Source organism: Neovison vison, chromosome 7 (genome assembly GCF_020171115.1).
Source record: "Neovison vison isolate M4711 chromosome 7, ASM_NN_V1, whole genome shotgun sequence".
NCBI lineage: Eukaryota > Metazoa > Chordata > Mammalia > Carnivora > Mustelidae > Neogale > Neogale vison.
In genome coordinates, this window is record NC_058097.1 from 50,875,928 (window position 1) to 50,896,539 (window position 20,612).

Consider the following 20,612-nt stretch of genomic DNA (forward strand, 5'->3'; position numbering starts at 1 on the left):
GTGTAGGGCGCAGCGTTTGTACAGAAAGCCAACTCCGCCGCGTGCACACGCGCCCGTGAATGCATTTCAGTTTATTTAGTTTAGTTCTTTTTTTTTTTTTTTTGCCTTGTTTCACTTTTTGTCTCTTTTACAAAGGTTTTTCATTTAAGAGAGGAGCTCAGCTCGTCTCCCGGTGCAATGCGAGCCCTCCCCCCAAAAGCACTCTTGCATATATGCCCCCACCCTTTCCCTGGGTTGCAGAGCGCCCGCGAGCGTGCACGGGGAGCACACGAAAACATGCATGTGCATAAGCAGGGCCCTGCGTGTGCGTGGCCCATAGCACTGTAAGGCGATGGCCTTGTCACACCTGCTCACTCACGCGAGTGGGTATACCCGGCCTACGCGCCGGGGTCCGAGTTTCCACGGACGCCTACCCGGGGGGTAGGACTGGCGGTACCCCCCCCCCCCAGTCAGAAAAGCCTGGGGACCCGCGAGTAGCCGGGGCGAGGGTACACGTTGGCCGGGGATGTGCGCGTATCCGTACTCGGCGGAAACACGTGTGCCAGGGTAGGCCTTGGGCCGGACGACCCTACTCCCACCACTCCCCGATCTCAGCTACGTAGTTTAAGAGGCATGGGGGCTCTGAAATCCGCTGTGAATCTGGGGAACTTCGGCTCCGAAGCAGCTCCTCACCGAGGCCTCCTGAGACTGCAAGAGGAGGGGCACAACAGGCAGTCAAAGACCCGGCTGTTTTTCCCCCCTGAATCAAGACCACTCCGACCCGCCCGCGGGCGTCTCAGCCAATCGCAGACCCTCTGGACACAAGACCCACCCTCCCGTAAAGCTCCACACAGACAACACTGGGCCACGCCCCCAGACAATTGCCTAGGACCCCGCCCCCACGCTCCAAGCCTCGCCCGGGATAATAAGCTCGAAATTCCAAGTCCCGCCCCTGAGACTACGCCCCTCCTCCCGCAGCATCCTCCCATCCGCGTCCCACCCCCGGGTAGAAGCCCAGCCCAGTACCTGGTGTAGGGGGGCGGAGGTGCATCATGCACCCCAGAGGCCGCCAGCGCCTGCTCGTAGGTGGGGAGGCCTGGGGGTGGGGGTGGAGGCAGGGGCGTGGGCGGGCCTAGGTCGCCCAGGGGACTCAAGGGATTAATGAGCTCAGCTCTGTGGACATAAAGTACACCGTTAGCAGGGGAAACCTACAGGATGGATTTGGGAGAGGGCAGGTGGGGAAGACCTAGGGACATAGAGACTCTGAGGGTGGCAGGGTGACACAAGAGGAAGGGAGCAATAGCAGGGAGAAAGAGGGTCACCTTCAGCCTGACCCTCCACTCAGAATGACAAGCAGACGAACAGAGACAGGCAGAGACAGAAATCAACTGCTGAGACACACTCTTATTCACAGACACACATGCGTTACAGCTACAGCGAGAGCAATGGAGAAAAAGACAGCCCCTCAGAGAGACAGGCCGACATACACAGAAGCCAACACAACACAGAGAGACACCCACTCACAAATTTCCCAGTGCCGCTCTTAACAATAAACTCTTCTGAAAAACCCCCAGACCAGCCATACTTTCCATACTGACACTCGAGCACTTTCTTGGACCCTGCCACTGAGAACCACATACCTAGACAATCATAAGGTGCACACACACACACACACACACACACACCTACACACACGTGTGCTACAGCCTGTCACCACAGAAACTGACATGTCACGGACACCCAGAGACCCCACGATGCAGCCTCACCAGATACAATACACACAGTAATAATCACGCAAAACCCAGTACCATGGAAACAGGCAGCAAATACTGATCGAGCTCCTACTGTGTACAAGGTACTGAGGATATAGTCAGACAAACGACAATACCCGTCCACGCACAGCCTCACAGTCTGACTCTCCACCTGATGGTCTCCTCAGATCCTTCCTCAGCACCCACCTGTCCCAATCCCTGACTCGTCTCCTGAGTCCACCCTTCCTCCTTCCTGTTCACCCTGCTTTCCAGCCCTTGGGCCCCTTCTCTCTGAATGCCCCTTACTCTTGGGGACAGGGCTGCTGGCCTCTGCCCGGTCGGCAATGCAGATACCAAAAGGCTCCCAAGCTGGCCAGGACAATGAGCAGGATCCCAGACGTCAGCCCAACCACCAGGCCTGCTACGTCTACTCGTCCACGCCCTGCAGTGGAGGGGGGGACACTGTGTCAGGGGCTATCACTTACCACAATAACCCAATACTTTCCCCTGTGGCAGGAGTACAGACCAAGAAGCAACACAGAACCAGGGCCTCTTCCTAGGTGTGTGACTCCAAGCAACTCAACACATTTGGTTCTCTAAGCCTCGGTTTGCTGCTCTGTAAAATGGGAACAATAACTCCTCCCCCATGCATTGTGGAAATTCATTGAGCTCAAACACATAAAGGATCTAGGATAACTCCATCTAGGGCTAAAAAAATATGGCAGTGGGATCCCCATGGTGACAGAGGCCCCTCCCTGACACAGCGTGGCTGAAATCCCCCCAAACAAAATCCATCTGCTAAGAGGGCAATGGACACACTGAAGGTGTAGGTGGGGAGCTCAGGCAGGCAACTGGAGATTACGAATGAGATTTAGCAAATGCCCACTCTGAGCATCACCAGATTTAGCAAATAATAATACATGATACCCAATTAAACATTCATTTTAGAGACAAAATGAATTTTTTTTTAGTGTATGTCCCTTGGAGTATTTAGAATATACTTATACTAAAAAATTTATTCATGTGTATTTGAAATTCAAATTTAACCGATGGGGGGGGTCCTGTGTTTTATCTGGCACCCCTCTCCCCTCAGGAACATAGTCCCTTTACCACACCCAGGTCACAGGGGGCCAAGACCTCAACACCAAAGAAAGGGCGGAATCACAGGAAGGTTTCTGAACTGACCAGAAGCTATGAAAAATTCATTTATTAGTGCAGGAATTTCGGGACCTTCCCCCACCCCAATAATAGATTTGGGGGTGTCTAGAACTCAGGTGAACCTTTTGCTAGGACCCTAGGCCTTTAGCCATCCCAGGCCACATGTCTGAAGGAAGCAGACACAGGGATAACTCCAGCTTGGTGAGGCCCTCCGGGGTCTTGCAGCTGGGGACACTTCCTCTAGCACTGGGTCAGGAGTTTTGGTCAAATGGTAAACCCAGGACTTTAGGCCCCTTAGCAAAGAGCTACACTGAGAAGGCAGGCCCTCTGGATTCTGACAGGTTCCAGGTGGATTCAAGGAGCCACCAGGCCTTACTAGGCCTGCAGTGAGGTAGTCACCTCCCCTAGCAACCAGGCTCCAGTGTGAGGACTCCCGCCCAGACCTAGGGCTTGTTGCTAAGGGGCATCCACCCCTAGCAACCAGGCCACCAGAATGGGGGGTGGGCGCGGGTGCGTCTGGTACAGGCAGGGGGTTCCTCCCTGGGCAATGAGTCTTGGGTCCTGAGCCTGGCTAGGCGTGGTTGCTAGGGAGGCCTCTTTGGTAACCAGGCCAAGGCTGGGATGGGGCTGTGGGGGAGGGGAAGCCAGCCAGGTAGTGAGTGCTGCGGGCTTCCTTGGTCCGGCCTGACCAGGCCTGGTTGCTAAGGAGCAGTCCCCCCTTAGCAACAAGACTGCGGCCATGGTGGGTCCTTAGAACTCACAGGAAGGGGTGGGGGTGGACAGCCTGGGCAGGTGAGGAAGCGGCTTCTACCACCTGACCTGGCCTGGCCAGGCCCCGTTGCTAGGGAGCAGTCCCCCAGCAACCAAGCTGCAGAAGGGGCTGGGGCTCTGGATTCCAAAGTGGGGCTCAGGTGGGTCGGCGCCTCTGAGCCCGAGGCCTCACAGGCCCCAGGGCTGTAACCCCTCTCCACCTGTACTTCCTTCTTCCTAGAGACAGGAAACTCCCTCCAAATGAGGTGTGGTGGGCTCTTTGGGCAGGGACTCTGGTCTCAAAGGAGGGGACTCTTCTAATAACCACCTCCAGCATACTCAGGGAGCATGGGATTTGGAGGAGGCAAATTTGGGGTAGGGGATGTTGGATCAACCTCCAGGAGAAAGGGCTGCCTTAGCTGTCCAGAACGAGAGCCACCCCCCCTCCACCTCCCTCCCTTTCACTCACCTCCTTTGCCATTGTAGATGTAGCTCTCCCAAAAGCGCTCCTTGAAAGGATGGAAGTCGAGCAGATGGAAAGACAGCATGTCAATGGGAGCTTCCATACCCCCCACACCAGCCCACCCTGATTTCTGAGATCCCGGGTAGAGGGAATTGTGGGCCAGAACATCCCAGGGCCTAGAGAGGCTCTCACCGTCAGAGTATTGTCCTCAAAACACTCCCTCGCCTCCTCCCAGGAACATCGCTCCTCATAACACTCCCGTTCTAGGTTCCCTGGCGTGAGCAGCTCCAGGTCCCAGTGATTGGCTCGTGGAATCCGTCTATGGCTTCCCAGAAAGCTCTGGGCCTCTGGGGAGTCCAGGAAGACTCCTGGACCTAAAGGACACGAAGGACAGAAAAATAGAGAGTTCCTAAGACTGGGGACATGGAGGAACCCGGGCCTAAGGGGACTGAGAACTGTGGAGTCCTGGGAAAGAAGAGGACTAGAGGCAAGGGTTCCTGAGTCCAGGGAAGGTGGATGGGGGGGTGGTGTCTGTGCCTGGACACCAGCTCATCCCACAAACACTCACCTTGGTCTTGCTCCCCACCAGGTGAGGTGTCTGAGCAGGTGGTCAGTCCCAGGTACAGCAGTAGCAGAGAGGGGTAGCCCCTCATATTTTATGAACACCTGAAACCAGGAGCAGTATCAAGTGCCTCAGCCCCTGGGGAATGAGGCAAGGTCCCCCCGACTGGATGCTATGATCCGTGATAATAGTCATAACAGACACTCATGTAGCTTGTATTCTGGGCTAGGTCACTGAGCTACTGTTCAAGGTAGTTTCCCTGTAGCAACTCGATTTAATTGTCACAGCCATGCTATTATTATCCCCATTTTACAGATGAGGAACATGAGGCACAGAGAGGTAAAAGAATTGCCTAAGGTCATATTTTGCCAGATTCAGAAGCAGGATTTGAGTGAAAGAAGCGTGCCTCCCGAGACTGGGGCAGGGAGCTCGTATTTTTCCTCTACCAAGTCTGCAGCGCCCAGCACGAATCTTGGCACATAGTAGGTGCCCATAAACACGTCCATCAGTGATCAGGATTCCTTTCTTCCTAGTAATTTCCACCTACACTTGCCTCTCCCTGTGCCCATTGCCACATCCACCCCCAAAAGATGAAAGATTACAAGAGAGACAAGAGCAGGAGAGGCAAAGAGCCTATATTCTTGGGTCCAGGGGGAGAAGGGAGTGGAGGTCCTGGACTCCTGGGGCTGGGGGACGGGAACTTCTGAGTCCCAGCTGGGCAGGGAGCCAAGAGGCCAGAGTCCCCAAGCCAGGCTCTGCCTCCAGGGGACATTCACTTACCTGCCCAGACTTGTGAGCGCTTTCCCTTCCTTTTTAATCGGGGCTTCCTCCGGCCAGCTGCGGCCAGCTGTGAATGAGGGAAAGGGGAGAGGGGAGGGGAAAGGTAGAAGGGGTGCCCCTCTCCCGGGAATCCACACGATCCCGGTTTCTGGCAGAGGGGCGGGGTTTGTGATTACCTGCTCTGGGCGGGACTCAGGTAAGGGACAAAGTATTTAAAGAGACCTTAGGAGGAAGGGCCCAAGGTCCAGAGTGTCCTGAGGGAAGTCAGGGTCTCCGACACCATGGAGGCACTTAAGGGAGGCACTTAGGGGATTGGATATGTACCTCTTCCCTTTTTGGTCTCTCTGAGATGGAAGTTTCCCTGGGTGAGCTAGGAAATAAATATCGAGGTCTCCAGATAGCTAGATAGCTAAAAACTGGCGGGAAATATAAGTATGCCTTGGTTCCTGGGGGTAGGTGGGCGATGCTGTAGTCAGTTCCTATTTCCTGAGGTGATTTGAAGGGTTTGACTTCTGATTTCTCAACTGCTCTCCTTATAAACGGGGAACAGAAGAATTGTCCCTTCTCAATTGTCTCTCAACATGTCACAAGTGTTTGATACACTTGGGGGAATGAATTTCCCAATCTCTGGACGAAGTGGTTAATCCTTAAGTTCGGACTTGGAGAGACGCAAAGCCTGGGTCTAAGCAGGATAACCGCCCGCCCGGGGAAATGCCTACTGTATACTAAACGCGCCCCATATTCACTCCAGTTGCACTAATCGGAACCTTCAGGTTGCTACAACCGTTTCCGGAGGGAGGGAAAGAAGAACGGAGGATTTACCAAGTCAGACGAGGTAACTCGGGGCATCTGTACTTCCGGTCTTTTTTTTTTTTCCGGGAGGAAGTGGGCGAAGCGGAGCGGGGAAAACAGCCCTCCTTTCCGGTGTAGGGGCACAGTTGAAGAAGCAACGAAGGAACGAGGAGTCGTTTGTAAGGTGAGTTCCAGGCGGTGGCGGGATAGTGTCGCTGCGATCGCCTTCCCGCGGGCTGGACTTCTGGGGTCCTGAGGGAGACAGCGATAGGATTTCGAATTCCCGACTCCCTGTCAATCATGAATAGAGTCCTCCAGGCCTCCAAGTTTGAAGCTGAACTACATCTCCCAGGAACCTCTGGAGGTAGCCGAGCCTCCATCCGCCAGTTCAGCTGAGAGTTCGTATTCCACGGTAGACGGCGGTGGGCCGGGTGTCCCAGGGGAAGGGGAGACTGGGACTCTTGGTTGTATGGAAGGGGGGGTTCCTAAGGAGTGGGAGTTGAGGAAGACGGATCCCGTACCTGTCTCAATTTCCCAGACTGTGACAGGGAGGGCGAGAAGATGGTGCCCCGCGGGCCGCCGCCTTTGCACCTTTTGGACAGACAGCCCGTGCCTTCTCTTACTTGGTGTAGGGTTTAACCTTTTCGTCCCTGGAGTTCTGGGGTCCGGCCGACCTGGTTGAGTGCTGTTGAGTCGGTGTGAACTTGGACCTCAAAGCATTTTACTTTAACGTTCTGTTATGAAAATGTTCACACTTGGGGCGCCTGAGTGGATCAGTCGTTTAAACCTCTGTCTTCGGCTCAGGTCATGATCTCAGGGTCCTGGGATGGACCTCCAGGTAGTGCTCCCCGCTTAGCGAGGAGTCTGCGTCTCCCTCTCCCTCTGCCTGCCACTGCACCTGCTTGTGCGCCCCCCCCTTTCTGTTAAATAAAATTTAAAAAAAGAAACTGTTCAAACTTACATAAAAGTGAAGGAATGATAGAAGTATCCGTACCACCCGGATTTACCGATTAGTAATCTTTTTGCCATATTGGCTTAACGTACTGTTTTAATTAAATATGTAAATCAAATCCTACCCATCGTGACATATCATCCCTTAAACTTTAAGGATGCATGTGTAAAAACAGGGGACATTGACATGACCACGATACCATCATCACACTTTCCAAAAGCAAAAATTCTAGAATATTACCTATTACTTGGTTGATAATCAAATCTTGTGGGCCAAAAATGCCTTTTTAAAAAGTTTCATTTGTTTGAATCAGAATCTAGTCAAGTTATTGCTGTTATGTTTCTCAAATTCCTCTTAATTTAGAACAGTCCGCTCCATCCCACCCTTTTTTCTTATTGGCATAATTGATTGATAAAAGAAACTGGATCCCTTACTCTCTTGATCACACCTTCTGGATATGAATTTGTCTTTTTCCTTGTAATCTCATTTTACTTATGATCTCCATGCCAGGGGTCAACAGGGCAAACCCAAATTCTGCTGACTTACCTTTTTTTTTTTAAACAAAAATCAGATTTATTTATATAGTTCACCCATTTAAAGTCTACAATTCAGGGGTGCCTGGCTGGCTCAGTTGGAGGAGAGTGCAACTCCTGATCTCGAGGCTGTAAGTTCTAGCCCCACCTTGGGTGTAGAGATTACTTTAAAATAAAATCTTAAAAAAAAAAAAAGTATACAATTCAGTGAGGTGGTGTTTTGTTTTGGTTTTTTTTGGTGGTTTTGGTTGGTTGGTCGTTTGCTTTTTAAGTAAATTCCGCATCTGAGGTAGGGTTTGAACTCATGATGCAGGCATCAAGAGTTGCCATGCTCTACTGACTAAGCCAGCCAGGTGACCCTCAATGGTCTTTAGTATATACAGAGAGCTGTGCAGCCATCACCATAGTTCTAGATTTTCATCACTCCAAAAAGAAACCCGATACCCATGATCTGTCATACCCCCCACTCTCCCCTCCACCCAGCACTAATATCTCCTACTCTGTTTCCTCTCGCTGTGGATATACCCAATCTGGACAGGTTACATAAATGGATTTTTTCTTTTTTTTTCTTTACTTCTTTCTTTCTTTCTTTTTTTTTTACTTCATTCAACATCATGTTTTCAAGGTTAATGCAGGTTCAAGGTTAAATTCAAGGTTAATTCTGTAGCATGTATCTATACTTTCTTTTTATGGCTGAATACTATTCCTTAGTCTAAGGTATACTGTAGTTCATTCATTCATCAGTTGATGGACACCTGCGTTGTTTCCACTTTTTGGCTCTTCTGAATACTATAAACGTCTGTTTTCAAGTTTTGGGGTGGACATGTTTTCATTTCCCTTGGAAGTGGAAATGCTGCATGAAACGGTAACTCTATGTTTAAGCTTTTGAGGAACCTCCAGACTTTTCCAAAGTGGCTGCCCCAGCTTCCATTCCCACTGTTGGTGCATGAGGGTTCTAGTTTCTCTATACTTGTGGTTCTCTGACATTTTGTTTGAAATTCTGCTACTGGGCATGAACTGGTATCTCATGGTTTTTCTGTTGTGTTCCCTTAATAAGTAATGAGGTGGAATGTTTTCTTCATGTGCTTATTGGCCATTTGTCTGTCTTCATTGGAGAAAATGTTTATTCTGATCCTTTACCCAGTTTTATTTTATTTACTTATTTATTTGTTTTTATTTTATTTTATTTTAATATTTTCTTTAGTTATTTTTCAGAGAGAGAGAGAGAGATCAAGAGCACAAGCAGGGGGCGCCTGGGTGGCTCAGTGGGTTAAAGCCTCTGCCTTCAGCTTAGGTCATGATCCCAGAGTCCTGGGATGGAGCCCCACATCAGGCTCTCTTCTCGGCGGGGAGCCTGCTTCCTCCTCTCTCTGCCTGCCTCTCTGCCTACTTGTGATCTCTGTCTGTCAAATAAATAAATAAAATCTTAAAAAAAAAAAAAAAAAAAGAGCACAAGCAGGCAGAGAGGCAGGCAGAGGGAGAAGCAGGCTCCCTACCAGCACCCCCCCCCCCGCTCCCCCACCTCGCCCCGAGCTACGAGCCCAATGCGGGGCTCGATCCCAGGATGCTAGGATCATGTCCTGAGCTGAAGGCAGCTGCTTACTGACTGAGCCACCCAGATGTCCCCTATTTATTTATTTTTAAAGATTTTCTTTCTAGGGACGCCTGGGTGGCTCAGTCAGTTGAGCGTCTGCCTTTGGCTCAGACCATGATCCCAGAGTCCTGGGATAGAGCCCCACCTGCATCGGGCTCCCTGCTGTGCAGGGAGTCTGCTTCTCCCTCTCCCTCCACTCCTCCTCCTCCTTCTGCTCTCTCTCTCTCTCTCTCAAATAAATAAATAAATTTTAAAAGATTTTATTTATTTATTTGACAGACAGGGAGAGAAAGTGAGCACAAGCAGGGGGAACGGCAGAGGGGGAGGGAGAAGCAGGCTCCCCACTGAGCAAGGGATCCTGGGATCATGAACTGAGCCAAAGGCAGATGCTTAACCAACTGAGCCACCCAGTCGCCCCTCTTTTTTTTTTTTTTTTTTTAAAGTAGGCTTCATGCCCAGCACAGAGCCCAACACAGGGCCCAAACCCACACCCTGAGATCAAGAGTTGGCAGCAGCTAACGGATCCTATCACAATCTGTGAGAGCCCTCCCAGGTGCCAGGCAGTGCTGGGACCCAGATGAGAGTCCTTTCCGGGCCCATCCTTTCCAGGGGCTCCTAGTCTGGAGGGAGAAATACCAAGAGATAGCCGCTCTATTGGAGGTAACTCCGGGTATTATCAGAGCACAAGGATCACCTAGTTCAGCCTGGAGAGACAAGCTTCCCACAGGACTGGGCTGCTCAATGGAGTCTAGGAGGAAAAAGGGGACAGAATTTCCAGGGGAGCAACGAGGCAAAGCTAGCTGTCCCGCTCCACACTGAGAGTCAGGCCCAGTGCCTCAGGCTGATGGTCAAGGCCACAGACTCAGATGCCTGGGTCAAACATCAGGTGCAGTTGAGCACCTTCTCTGAGCCTTGTCCTTGTTTTCAGCAGCCGTTTGTGTGGTTGTGGGATTCGGTGAAGTTAATACACGTAAAATGCTTAGAACAGGGCCAGGTTCACTGAACCTCTTAAATAAACATCAGCTCTTGTTTGTTTTTTTAAACACCAGCCATTATTTTTCAAAAAGATTTTATTTGTTAGAGAGAGAGACAGAGCACAAGCAGGAGGGGAGAGGGAGAAGCAGGCTCCTTGCTGAGCAGGGGGGTCCAATGTGGGGCTTGATTCCAGGACCCTGGGATCAAGACCCAAGCCCAAGGCAGATGATTAACTGACTGAGCCCGCCCCCAGGCGCCCCTAAACATTAGCCATTATTAATAGAGAGTCTCACATGCTAACTTTTACACTTAGGGAACTCTCTCTGTACTGCTTACATCGTGTCCTATTTCTGTCTTCAATTTCCTTGAGTGTAACTAGCCTCTTGGTTTTCCTTTATTTATTTATTCATTCATTCTTAAGATTTTCTTTACTTGACACTGACAGAGATCACAAATAGGCAGAGAGGCAGGCAGAGAGAGAGAGAGAAGCAGGCTCCCTGCTGAGCAGAGAACCTGATTCGGGACTCGATCCCAGGACCCTGAGATCATGATCCAAGCCGAAGAAGGCAGAGGCTTAACCCACTGAGCTACCCAGGTGCCCTTGGTTTTCCTTTAACACAGAAGCCTCCACACCTCTGGAATGGCCAGACACATGCCATTTTCGGGAGCGGTTGTGGAGCATTCTCTACGTTCTCCAAGGGATCACCGGCCCCACCAAAAAGGTTAAGGACCCCTGGCTCAGGATTCAAGCAGACCAACTGCAGAAAAAGATAGCTGGGAGAGAAGCAGTGATTTGAACACCAGATAGGTAGTAGATGTTATGGAATCATCAGTGAGTCAGTGGTACTATGGCCACGGTTTTTTAAAATCCCATCTCAGCATGGTGCTATTCGAGCAGGAGCCTGGAAAGCACTTGGATCAGTAGCTAGTTTGACTGAGGGACTGGATTTTCTAGTTCTTTAATTTCAGTTTAGGTTTTTAAAGATTTTATTTATTCATCTGAGGGCTGGGGGTGGGGCAGGAAGAGGGAGAAGCAGACTCCCCGCCGAGCAGGAAGCCTGACAGGGCATCCAACCCAGGATCCATGGGATCATGACCAGAGCCAAAGGCAGCCGCCCAACCGACTGAGCCACCCAGGGGCTCCTCATTTTCATTCATTTAAATTGTAGCACCAACATTTGATTCAGTTATTGGAAAGCTTTTAAGTGTGCTTGGAACAAAGGGGATATACGAATATACCTTTGCAGCGGGAAATCCCAAAACCTAAATGGAGGTCACGGGTTTCTGGTGAAAATTTTGTGTCTGCATTGAAACGGCCTGAAAGATGAAAATGCACTCTGGAGTGTGAAGCCTCCGTACAGAAGGGGAACGGGTTGGCCCATACTCCCTTCCTGGGAGGACTGACAGCTGCCACGTGGTCAAGAAAGCGGCCCCACAGCCTGCTTGCCTGCGTTTGAATCCTGGCTCCATGGGTTCCTAGCTGAGGGATCCTGGGAGCCTGTCTTCTGCCCCGGAAAGTGGGCACGCTGATGAGTGGCTGTCGTTTTGGATAGTTCCTCTCTGAAACACCAGTGACAGCAGATGGCAGTAGTTCCATTTTCTATTTTGGAATTGGCCTTAATGAGGAGACAGTACAGAGCAGTGGGTGGAGAGCTCAACTTCCAGAGAAATCCTGGCGCTGTCACCTGGCAGCCCTTCAACCCTTGGCCAGCGGTTCTTAAACTCTTTGGTCTCAATGTCTTAAAAGTCATTGAGGACTCCTGAGAACTTCTGTTTTTGTGAGCTCTACCTATCAATATTTGCTATATCAGAAATTAAAACTGATGCTAAAAAATTTTTTGTTTTTGAGTTATAATTCCTGTAACACAAAATTCATCCATTGAAAGTAGTATATTGGGCGCCTGGGTGGCTCAGTGGATTAAGCCGCTGCCTTCGGCTCAGGTCATGATCTCAGGGTCCTGGGATCGAGTCCCGCATCGGGCTCTCTGCTCAGCGGGGAGCCTGCTTCCCTCTCTCTCTCTGCCTGCCTCTCCATCTACTTGTGATTTCTGTCTGTCAAGTGAATAAATAAAATCTTAAAAAAAAAAAAAAAAGAAAGTAGTATATTCATGGGGTGCCTGGCTTGTTCAGACAGTAGAGCGTGCGACTTTTTTTTTTTTTTTTTTTTTTTTTTTTTTTAGAGCGTGCGACTCTTGATCTCAATCAAGGTTGTGGGTCTAAGCCCCACATTGAGAGTCCTTAAAAATAAAAATCTTTTAGGGGCGCCTGGGTGGTTCAGTGGAAGGCAGCTATGCTCACCACTATACCACCAACGCAGGGTGGTTCAGTGGTTGAAGCCTCTGCCTTCGGCTCAGGTCGTGGTCCTGGGGTCCTGGGATCGAGCCCCGCATCGGGCTCTCCACTCAGCGGGGAGCCTGCTTCCCTTCCTCTCTCTCTCTGCCTCTCTGCCTAGTTGTGATCTCTGTCTGTCAAGTAAATAAATAAAAGATTTTTAAAAAATAAAAAATAAAAATCTTTTAGGGGGCACCTGGGTGGCTCAGTCAGTTAAGCCTCTGCCTTCAGCTCAGGTCGTGATCCCAGGGTCCTGGGATCCAGCCCTGTGTCAGGCTCCCTGCTCCTTGAGAAGCCTGCTTCTCCTTCTCCCACTCCCCCTGCTTGTGTTCCCTCTCTCTGTCTCTCTGTCAAATAAATAAATAAAATCTTTTAAAAAAATTTTTAAACCCAAGGACACGAAAGCACATATTCAGTTAGTGGTCAAAGCAGTGACATCCTCATGTCACACAGTCTCCAGAAAACTCCATGGTACCCTTGTGAGAGAATAAGAGTCACAAAGGCAAACACATTTTAGTATTATTATGGATATAGTTTGTGGATGCCCTGAAAGCATCTTAGGGAACCCCCCACAAGGGTCCCCGGACCAACAGTCAGAGACTGTTGCTATCATTGCCTGGCCAATTTAAAAAAAAAAAAAAAAAGAGATGCTCCCTCCGTAGCTGCTTCTCTCACTCTCGGAGGGAAAGTGTCCCTGGCCATGAAGCCGAAGAGCGTAGAAACCCTAGTTGTTTGGCCACAAGACAAGCATACCGGGGCCAAATACCGCAGAGGGTCAAGGCAGTTGACTACTAAGAATAGAGCGGAGAATTTGTCCAGGAGAAGGTCAGCGCGACCTTCGGGAGTGGCAGTGGGGGAGTGGGGGGCTGGGGAGGAAGCCTGAGGGCCCTGGGGAGGAGCTGGTGGCATGTGAGCCAGGGGAGATAGCAGGTGCTGGACACTTGCTCAAAAGCTTGGGGGAAGAGGGAAGGTCAGAGGAGGAGGGTCTGTGGGTCACATTGGCGTATTTCACCAAGTTTAACTCCTGCAGGCAGCACTGTGACTGCCGCTGGGGTGGTGGCCACGAGGGCAGATACATTTGTCAGAACGCATCAGACTGCATCCCTAAGGTCAATGCGTCTATTCTGTCCCTATACCGAAGACCAGAAATTAGTCCTGAGGGCAGACGCCAGCCGGTAGGGGGAGAGCGAGATCCACGGCTCAAAGAGAGGTTTGCGGTTCAAGTTCTGAATGTGAAAGCCAAGTTTCTGAAGGCAACCAGAAGAGGGGCATAAAGGCAGAGCTGCTTTTTGCATTCTGGGAGCCCTCGGTTACGCCCCCACCCCCACACCAGCCTTCTGGATCTTTCTTACAGCCAGAGAGCTGGAGAGAATATTTCCCCAACACCCGCTGTGTGCCGGGTTCTGAGCAACTCTCACAGTTCTCACGGCAATCTGGTCCTGTCATCTAGATCCCGTGGTTATTCCCACTTTTTGCCAAATTAAGCCAAGGCTCAGGGAAAGGAAATGGCCAACCCTGGACTCAAGGTTGTCTTGCCCAATCCTTGATCCCTATAACCTGAAGCCCCTGGTCGGTCCCTACCCCGTCTGCACAGTGTGTACCCTCCTTGGGGTCCTGGAGGACATTTTAAAGAAGACCTGGTCTTCTTTAAAATGTACTGTCCTTGGGGCGCCTGGGTGGCCCAGTTGGTTAACATCTGTCTTCAGCTCAGGTCATGATCCCAGGGTCCTGGGATCGAGCCCCTCGTTGGGCTCCCTGCTCAGGGAGTCTGCTTCTCCCTCTCCTTCTGCAGTTTCCCCGGCTTGTGCTCTCTCATTCTCTCTGTGTGTGTCAAATGAATAAATAAAATCTTTAAAAAAAAAAAAAAAAGTACCACCTTGGGCACGTGTAGACTAGCAGTGATCCTATTTCATTTCTTACTTTTCCCCCCTTACTTTTCATACCCAGTATTGCCCTAACATCCACCCACGCCTCGCACACATCCAGCGGGTTGCATCCCACTAGCTGGGTGGTCTCCAGGCAGGGCCCATCAGCACCCATTCTCCCAGGGAGGGAAGTCCATTTGCCTTTGAGACCCCTCTGGTGTAAATGACACTGCTGTGGACGTCTGTGGGCATGCTCCCGCGCAGATATCTCTGATGATGTCTTTGGGGCACGTCACCCAAATGCAGAGTCTCCTATGCTTTCTTTGCTAATGTTCTGAACACCAGCCTGTGTTCTGGGTGGCGGACTCTGTCCATGGTCCCCGCCACAGTGTGCAGTCAGCCCCGCTAGGAGGGTCATTTCAATGATGTGGATTTTTTCCGGTGCAGTTGGTAACGTTAGGCAACAGTTCAAGCAGAATGCGGATTTCACCTCTGCTTACAGAGGCTCTCACCCACCCCGGAGAAAGAGGACAGCACTAAGTTGTGTGAGCCTGTGGGAACCCACAAAGCGCGCACATGCTCCCCATCCCCGAACGGAGCTTCTCCGAGGCCCCTCGCTTCCCCCATGTGTGTCAGGAGACATACTCAGCCTCATCTGCCGCTAGAACTTTTTTTGGATTTCAGATCATCCTCCTTCTACCGCCTCGGAGTAACTCACATGCGCACCCCCTCCAATGCCTGCTTCCTCAAGCGGAATGTGGGTCTTTTTCAAAGTCAAATGCCGATACCTCGTAAGCACTGTCCTCCCCTGGGGGCGCCTGACTGGCTCAGTCAGTCACATGTCTGCTTTCAGCTCAGGACATGATCTCAGGTTGCTGGGATTGAACCCTGTGGCAGGCAGGAAGCCCGCTTCTCCCTGCTCCTACCCCCACTCGTGCGCACGCTCTCCATCAAATAAATAAAATCTTTAAAAATAATTAAATAGGGCTCCTGGGTGGCTCAGTTGGTTGGACGACTGCCTTCGGCTCGGGTCATGATCCTGGAGTCCCGGGATCGGGTCCCATATCGGGCTCCCAGCTCCATGGGGAGTCTGCTTCTCCCTCTGACCTTCTCCTCGCTCATGTTCTCTCTCACTGTCTCTCTCTGAAATAAATAAATAAAATCTTTAAAAAAAATAATCAAATAAAATGCAGATCAGAGAAGAAACAGCCCATTAAATCTTGTTCTGCGGCCCCTCCAGCAGTTTGTTTAAAATAAATAAATAAATAATATCCTCCCCTGACCCACGCCCAGTTTTCCCATCTGGCGGGGGCAGGGGCAGATCAGCTATGAGGCCCCCTCCTCCTTCCACCACAGCCTCGCAACTGTCCCCTCCGTCCCTCAGGATGACACGGCATGGCAAGAACTGCACAGCAGGAGCCGTCTACACCTACCACGAGAAGAAGAAGGACACAGGTACAGGGTCTGGAAGGGGGACAAAAGTCTCTTGAAGTCACCATCCCCGCTCTACCTCTCTGGTTGTACCTTTAGGGCATGTCTGCCCCTGCCCTCCACAGATGGTCATGACTTATGAGGAACAGCCTGTGTGATCCTCTACTCCCTTCCCCCCACCCCTGTAATGGGCACTTCTGTACGTGACCTCACCTAAGACTCCCGACCACCCACTGAGGAAGGAATCGAATCGCCATTGTTCCAGCGGCAGAAATGAGGCCCAGAGAGATAGAGGTCCTTGAGTTGGGGCAGAGGGGCAGAGGGGTGAGGGGAGTCAGCCGTAAGCCTCTCTACCTGGCTACCTCAGTGACAGGGCCTGCCTGTCACTTACCCTCCGGATGAACGCCTTCCTGTGGGTTGTGCCCCTGTCCCCAGCACAGAGACACACAGACTGCCTGTTTCTCAGAGGTTCCACCCCACCCCCCTCCTCCCCCTTCCCCCCCTACCCGCTGCTGCCTCCAAGATTTCTCTGTGCCTTTCTCTTGGGGTTTGGCAAAGGCCACATCTCCTGGCACCCCATCCCTCTGTCTCTGTCCCCAGCGGCCTCAGGCTACGGGACCCAGAACATTCGACTGAGCCGGGATGCTGTCAAGGACTTTGACTGCTGCTGCCTCTCTCTGCAGCCCTGTCATGACCCTGTTGTCACGTGAGCTGGGGACCTGCATGGGGGGGGCTGCATGCGGGGGTCTGGCCACCCGCATAGCCGGGGCACCCTGGGCAAGCCCCTTCACCTCTCAGAGCCTCAGTGTGCTCATCCAAGACACGGGCGTGATCCTAACGTGTTCCATGGGATGTGGAAATGAATATCTTAGGGTTAGGGAGCCGCGACGAGCACCCAGTGACCTGCTCCCTGTAAGGTGTTAATGGGTGCCCAGGGTAGGGAGCCAACACTTATCACCCTGTCCTGTCTGTCCTCACAGCCCGGATGGCTACCTATATGAGCGGGAGGCCATCCTGGAGTACATTTTGCACCAGAAGAAAGAGATCGCCAGGCAGATGAAGGTAATGGGGAGGGATGGGGGTGGGACAGGGGAGGGGCAGGCAGATCTGAATGCTGAGCTCGCAGGCAGAACCACCCTGGGCTTCCTTTCTGAGGTCCTTTTCCCTCTGAGCCTTCCCTCGCTCTTCCCGCTGCCCGGTGCAGGACCCCCTCCCACTTATGCTTAAATCCTTCTGCCGCAGGTATCAGCCCAGGAGTTGCCTCCTCTGACCTGCTAGTGCAGAGCCCCCCCCCCCCCGCGGGTCTGCCCTTGCCACAGCTTCTCTTGACACGTGTTGGGTTGTGATTCTGTCTGAGGCCAACACGTGCCCACTTCCCCCACAGATCTCTTGCCCGCCCCCTGGCCCTAGGTTCTCCGCCAGTGCTTGTTGAGAGAATTGGTCTCACCTCATCTCTCTGGGCCTTCATTTCAATGGCTCCAAAATGGGCTGATGGGGCCAAATCGGGCAGCGCAGGGCAAGCGGGAGACGTGCACAGATCAGAATTTAAAGGGCCTTTACTTGGAGCCACGACCACTTCCCATGGGTGAACTATTTTCGTGGACAGGCAGGACCCCGTTTATCACCATGTTTGCGGCACAGCTGCCCTGCCGCCCTCCTTTCCTGGCCAGGTTTCCCATGCCTCCAGAAACACCGAGGGCTGATTCTTGTTGAGCCATCTGTCTTGACCAAGTGGCTTCCCCAGCGCCCGTGAGCCCCGGCATGATCTAGTGGCTGCCTGGGTTCTCCCTCATCACGGTGACCACACCAGATACCACTACCCCACAACAGCAGTCACCTGCAGTGCTCTCCTCCCCCACTCGGGATGGCCAATCTCGGATCTCAGCCCCGCGTCCCTGCGTCTGCGCACGCGCACATCCACACCACCTGCGCAGCCCAGGCTCCGCGAATGTTAAGTGCTCCTCACTCTCCTGGAACTCACCTCCAGGGCAGGACCGGGTCTTAGTACCTACACTCTAAAATAGAACATGGCCCACAAGTACATTTATGAAGCGCTTGCTATGTGCCAGGCAATGTTTTAAGCGTTTCCAAAAATCACCCTGCATAACCCGGTGAGCCTGCGAGGTAGGTCGCGGTTGTTAGCCCGTTTTACAGACGAAACAGACCAAAGTCACAGCGCTTACTGGAAGCCACAGAGCTCATCAGTGACAGAGGCAAGGTTTATGTCTGGGCATCTGTCTCCTGCCAAGCGGCTGACTGCTCTGCTGCCCAGGAATAGAGAAGCCACTGAGTCCCAAACCAGCTAAATGGGAGATGACCTCTGTGCCCTGCAGGAGGGGAAAGGACAAGTAAGGGCAGCAGAGCCACACCCCGGCTCTAATCACAGCATAATAAAGGTTCACACCCTGGCAGTCACCAGCCTCAGAACAGTACCAGGATTGTCCCCTTTCTTGGCCTCAGTTTATCCCCCTGTGAAATGGGAAGAGCCACCGTCAGACTCACAACCCACAGGGAGATGCACAGTCCACTTTTTTCTGGCTGTCCACAGGCCTACGAGAAGCAGCGGGGGGCCCGGCGGGAGGAGCAGAAAGAGCTGCAGAGGGCTGCGGCCCAGGACCAGGTACGGGGCTTCCTGGAGAAGGAGGCAGCCATCGTGAGCCGGCCCCTCAACCCCTTCACGCCCAAGGCAGCCTCTGGGAACAGCCCAGGTGAGGGGGAGCAGACTTGCAAGTGAGTGGGGGTCCCTTGGGGCCGGGTGCCTCCCCAGGTGTGGCAGCTCAACCCATTTCCCGCCGGCAGATGATGCCCGACCTGGGTCCAGTGCAGGCTCCACAAGCAAGGACAAGGACAAAGCGCTGCCCAGCTTCTGGATCCCGTCGCTGACCCCTGAGGCCAAGGCCACCAAGCTGGAGAAGCCTGTGAGCATCCCCAGCGCCCTGTGCCCACTTGGGCCCAGAGGGCCAGAAGCCCCCAGGGTCCCTTCCCTGCCTGGCACCCCCCCCCACCCCACCCCCCGCAGTCCTTAACTACACCTGGCCCCAGCCCTGCCCGCTGACCCTGCCTCCCTTCTGTCCTGCGCAGTCGCGCATCGTGACCTGCCCTATGTCCGGGAAGCCACTGCGCATGTCGGACCTGACCCCCGTGCGCTTCACGCCGCTCGACAGCTCCGTGGACCGCGTGGGGCTCATCACACGCAGTGAGCGCTACGTGTGCGCTGTGACCCGCGACAGCCTGAGCAACGCCACGCCTTGCGCTGTGCTGCGGCCCTCGTGAGTCCCGCGAGTCACCCGGGGGAGGATCCCGGGACTGGGGGGCGGGGCGGGGCTCAGGGGTGTGGCGCTCCTTCTTGGGGGCGGGGCCTCTGATCAGTGCCCCCCGACCCTCACGCTCACCGTAGTGGGGCTGTGGTCACCCTGGAGTGTGTGGAGAAGCTGATTCGGAAAGACATGGTAGACCCCGTGAATGGGGAGAAGCTGACAGACCGCGACATCATCGTGCTGCAACGGGTGAGCTGCGGCCTCGCTCGCCGAGGCCCCGCCCCCTCCTCCCTCACCTCCCCGGGGCCACGCCCCTCCCAGGAGGGCAGCGTCCTCCACAGCCCCGCCCGCGATCTTCCACCCGGGTCCTGCCTTACCTTACACGGTTTAGAACTCTCCCACCCCCCCTGCAGCCCGACCTGCCCCCAACTTGGCCTTGTCCCCACCTCCCCAGGGCGGTACAGGCTTCGCGGGCTCTGGAGTGAAGCTGCAGGCTGAGAAGTCGAGGCCGGTGATGCAGGCCTGAGTGCACGGGAGATAAAATAAACGGGCTGGGACTCATTGGCCTCATGGTGCCTTCCTTGGCCGCGCTGGAGCCCCAGGGCCCCCCATGGGCAGCCCTCCACCCTGTGCCTGCTGCAGCGACCAGAATCTGAAGGCGCGAGCTAATTATGTTAAAGGTGGTCTGACGTTAGGAGTAAAATCTGGAGTGAATGCACACGCACAGCATCAACATTGAGTAAGAGTGGCCCGAAGTCCCAGGGCAAAGCGTGAGCGCACGAAGGCGTCACGTGAACAGGCTAAGTAGAAATCCCCCTGCATCGTTCTGCCTTATGCCACACTGGAAGCAGGTGAGATCTCCTGGATAGCCTCTCTGAAAGCCGTGTGCTGAGAGCAAGCTCCTGGGACCCAGCCTAGAGAAGGCAGTTGGGTGCCCTCCTCTCTGACACCACTGCAGAGGCCAAGAGCAGGAAAAAGGCCCTCCTGCCGAGCCTTGCATAGGCTGTGGGGGGCATGGACCTGGCATGGGTGAGGAGCGCAGCCTGCAAGGGTGAAGAAGCTGCAGAGTGTGGGGCCTGGCTGGCCTGCAGTTGGCTTGGCGGGGAGCACAGGGGTGGCGCTCAGAGCTTTGCTTTTAATGACCATTGGCTCCCAAAAGCAACCCCGGGCAGTGTGTGAGCCAGAGTATAGAGTCAGGCAGAGATCAGAAAGATCAAGCCTTCACATTCCTGCCTCCCTGAGCAGATCCTTCCAGATCTTTCTCCACGTAGGTACACACCTCAGTGTTTTCAACCAACGTGACCTCTCAGTGCACATACCATTCTGTTCAGTGAACAAGTTCGATCTCTTCACTTCTGTAAAAGTAAAAGGTCTCATCTAATGCCCAGACCCAATTCAGGGGACCAGGAAGTATCCTTCACTGCCCTTTGCTGAAGCCC

General features: G+C 53.0%; 2 protein-coding genes across 4 annotated transcripts; one reads left to right on the forward strand and one right to left on the reverse strand.

The window, feature by feature from the left end:
* Positions 1 to 52: 52 nt before the first annotated feature.
* Positions 53 to 6,308, reverse strand: PRRG2 (proline rich and Gla domain 2). 2 transcript variants are annotated; one of them, XM_044256875.1, is made up of 7 exons: positions 6,266 to 6,308; positions 4,670 to 4,767; positions 4,294 to 4,475; positions 4,108 to 4,147; positions 2,037 to 2,172; positions 1,006 to 1,152; positions 53 to 687 (listed from the first exon to the last, which is right to left on the reverse strand). In XM_044256875.1, the coding sequence occupies exons 2-7, from the start codon at positions 4,752 to 4,754 to the stop codon at positions 669 to 671; spliced, it is 609 nt and encodes a 202-aa protein (XP_044112810.1). In that variant the 5' UTR covers positions 4,755 to 4,767; positions 6,266 to 6,308; the 3' UTR covers positions 53 to 668. The 2 variants fall into 2 exon arrangements, with proteins under 2 accessions (XP_044112810.1, XP_044112809.1); XM_044256874.1 differs by lacking the exon at positions 6,266 to 6,308 and adding an exon at positions 5,444 to 5,610.
* Positions 6,309 to 6,319: 11 nt separating this feature from the next.
* LOC122911816 (nitric oxide synthase interacting protein) lies at positions 6,320 to 19,739 on the forward strand. 2 transcript variants are annotated; one of them, XM_044256872.1, is made up of 9 exons: positions 6,320 to 6,419; positions 15,870 to 15,940; positions 16,517 to 16,622; positions 16,897 to 16,978; positions 18,465 to 18,624; positions 18,716 to 18,834; positions 18,998 to 19,185; positions 19,314 to 19,422; positions 19,628 to 19,739. In XM_044256872.1, the coding sequence occupies exons 2-9, from the start codon at positions 15,871 to 15,873 to the stop codon at positions 19,697 to 19,699; spliced, it is 906 nt and encodes a 301-aa protein (XP_044112807.1). In that variant the 5' UTR covers positions 6,320 to 6,419; position 15,870; the 3' UTR covers positions 19,700 to 19,739. The 2 variants fall into 2 exon arrangements, with proteins under 2 accessions (XP_044112807.1, XP_044112808.1); XM_044256873.1 differs by having other exon boundaries at positions 6,342 to 6,419; positions 15,842 to 15,940.
* The last annotated feature ends 873 nt before the right edge of the window (positions 19,740 to 20,612 follow it).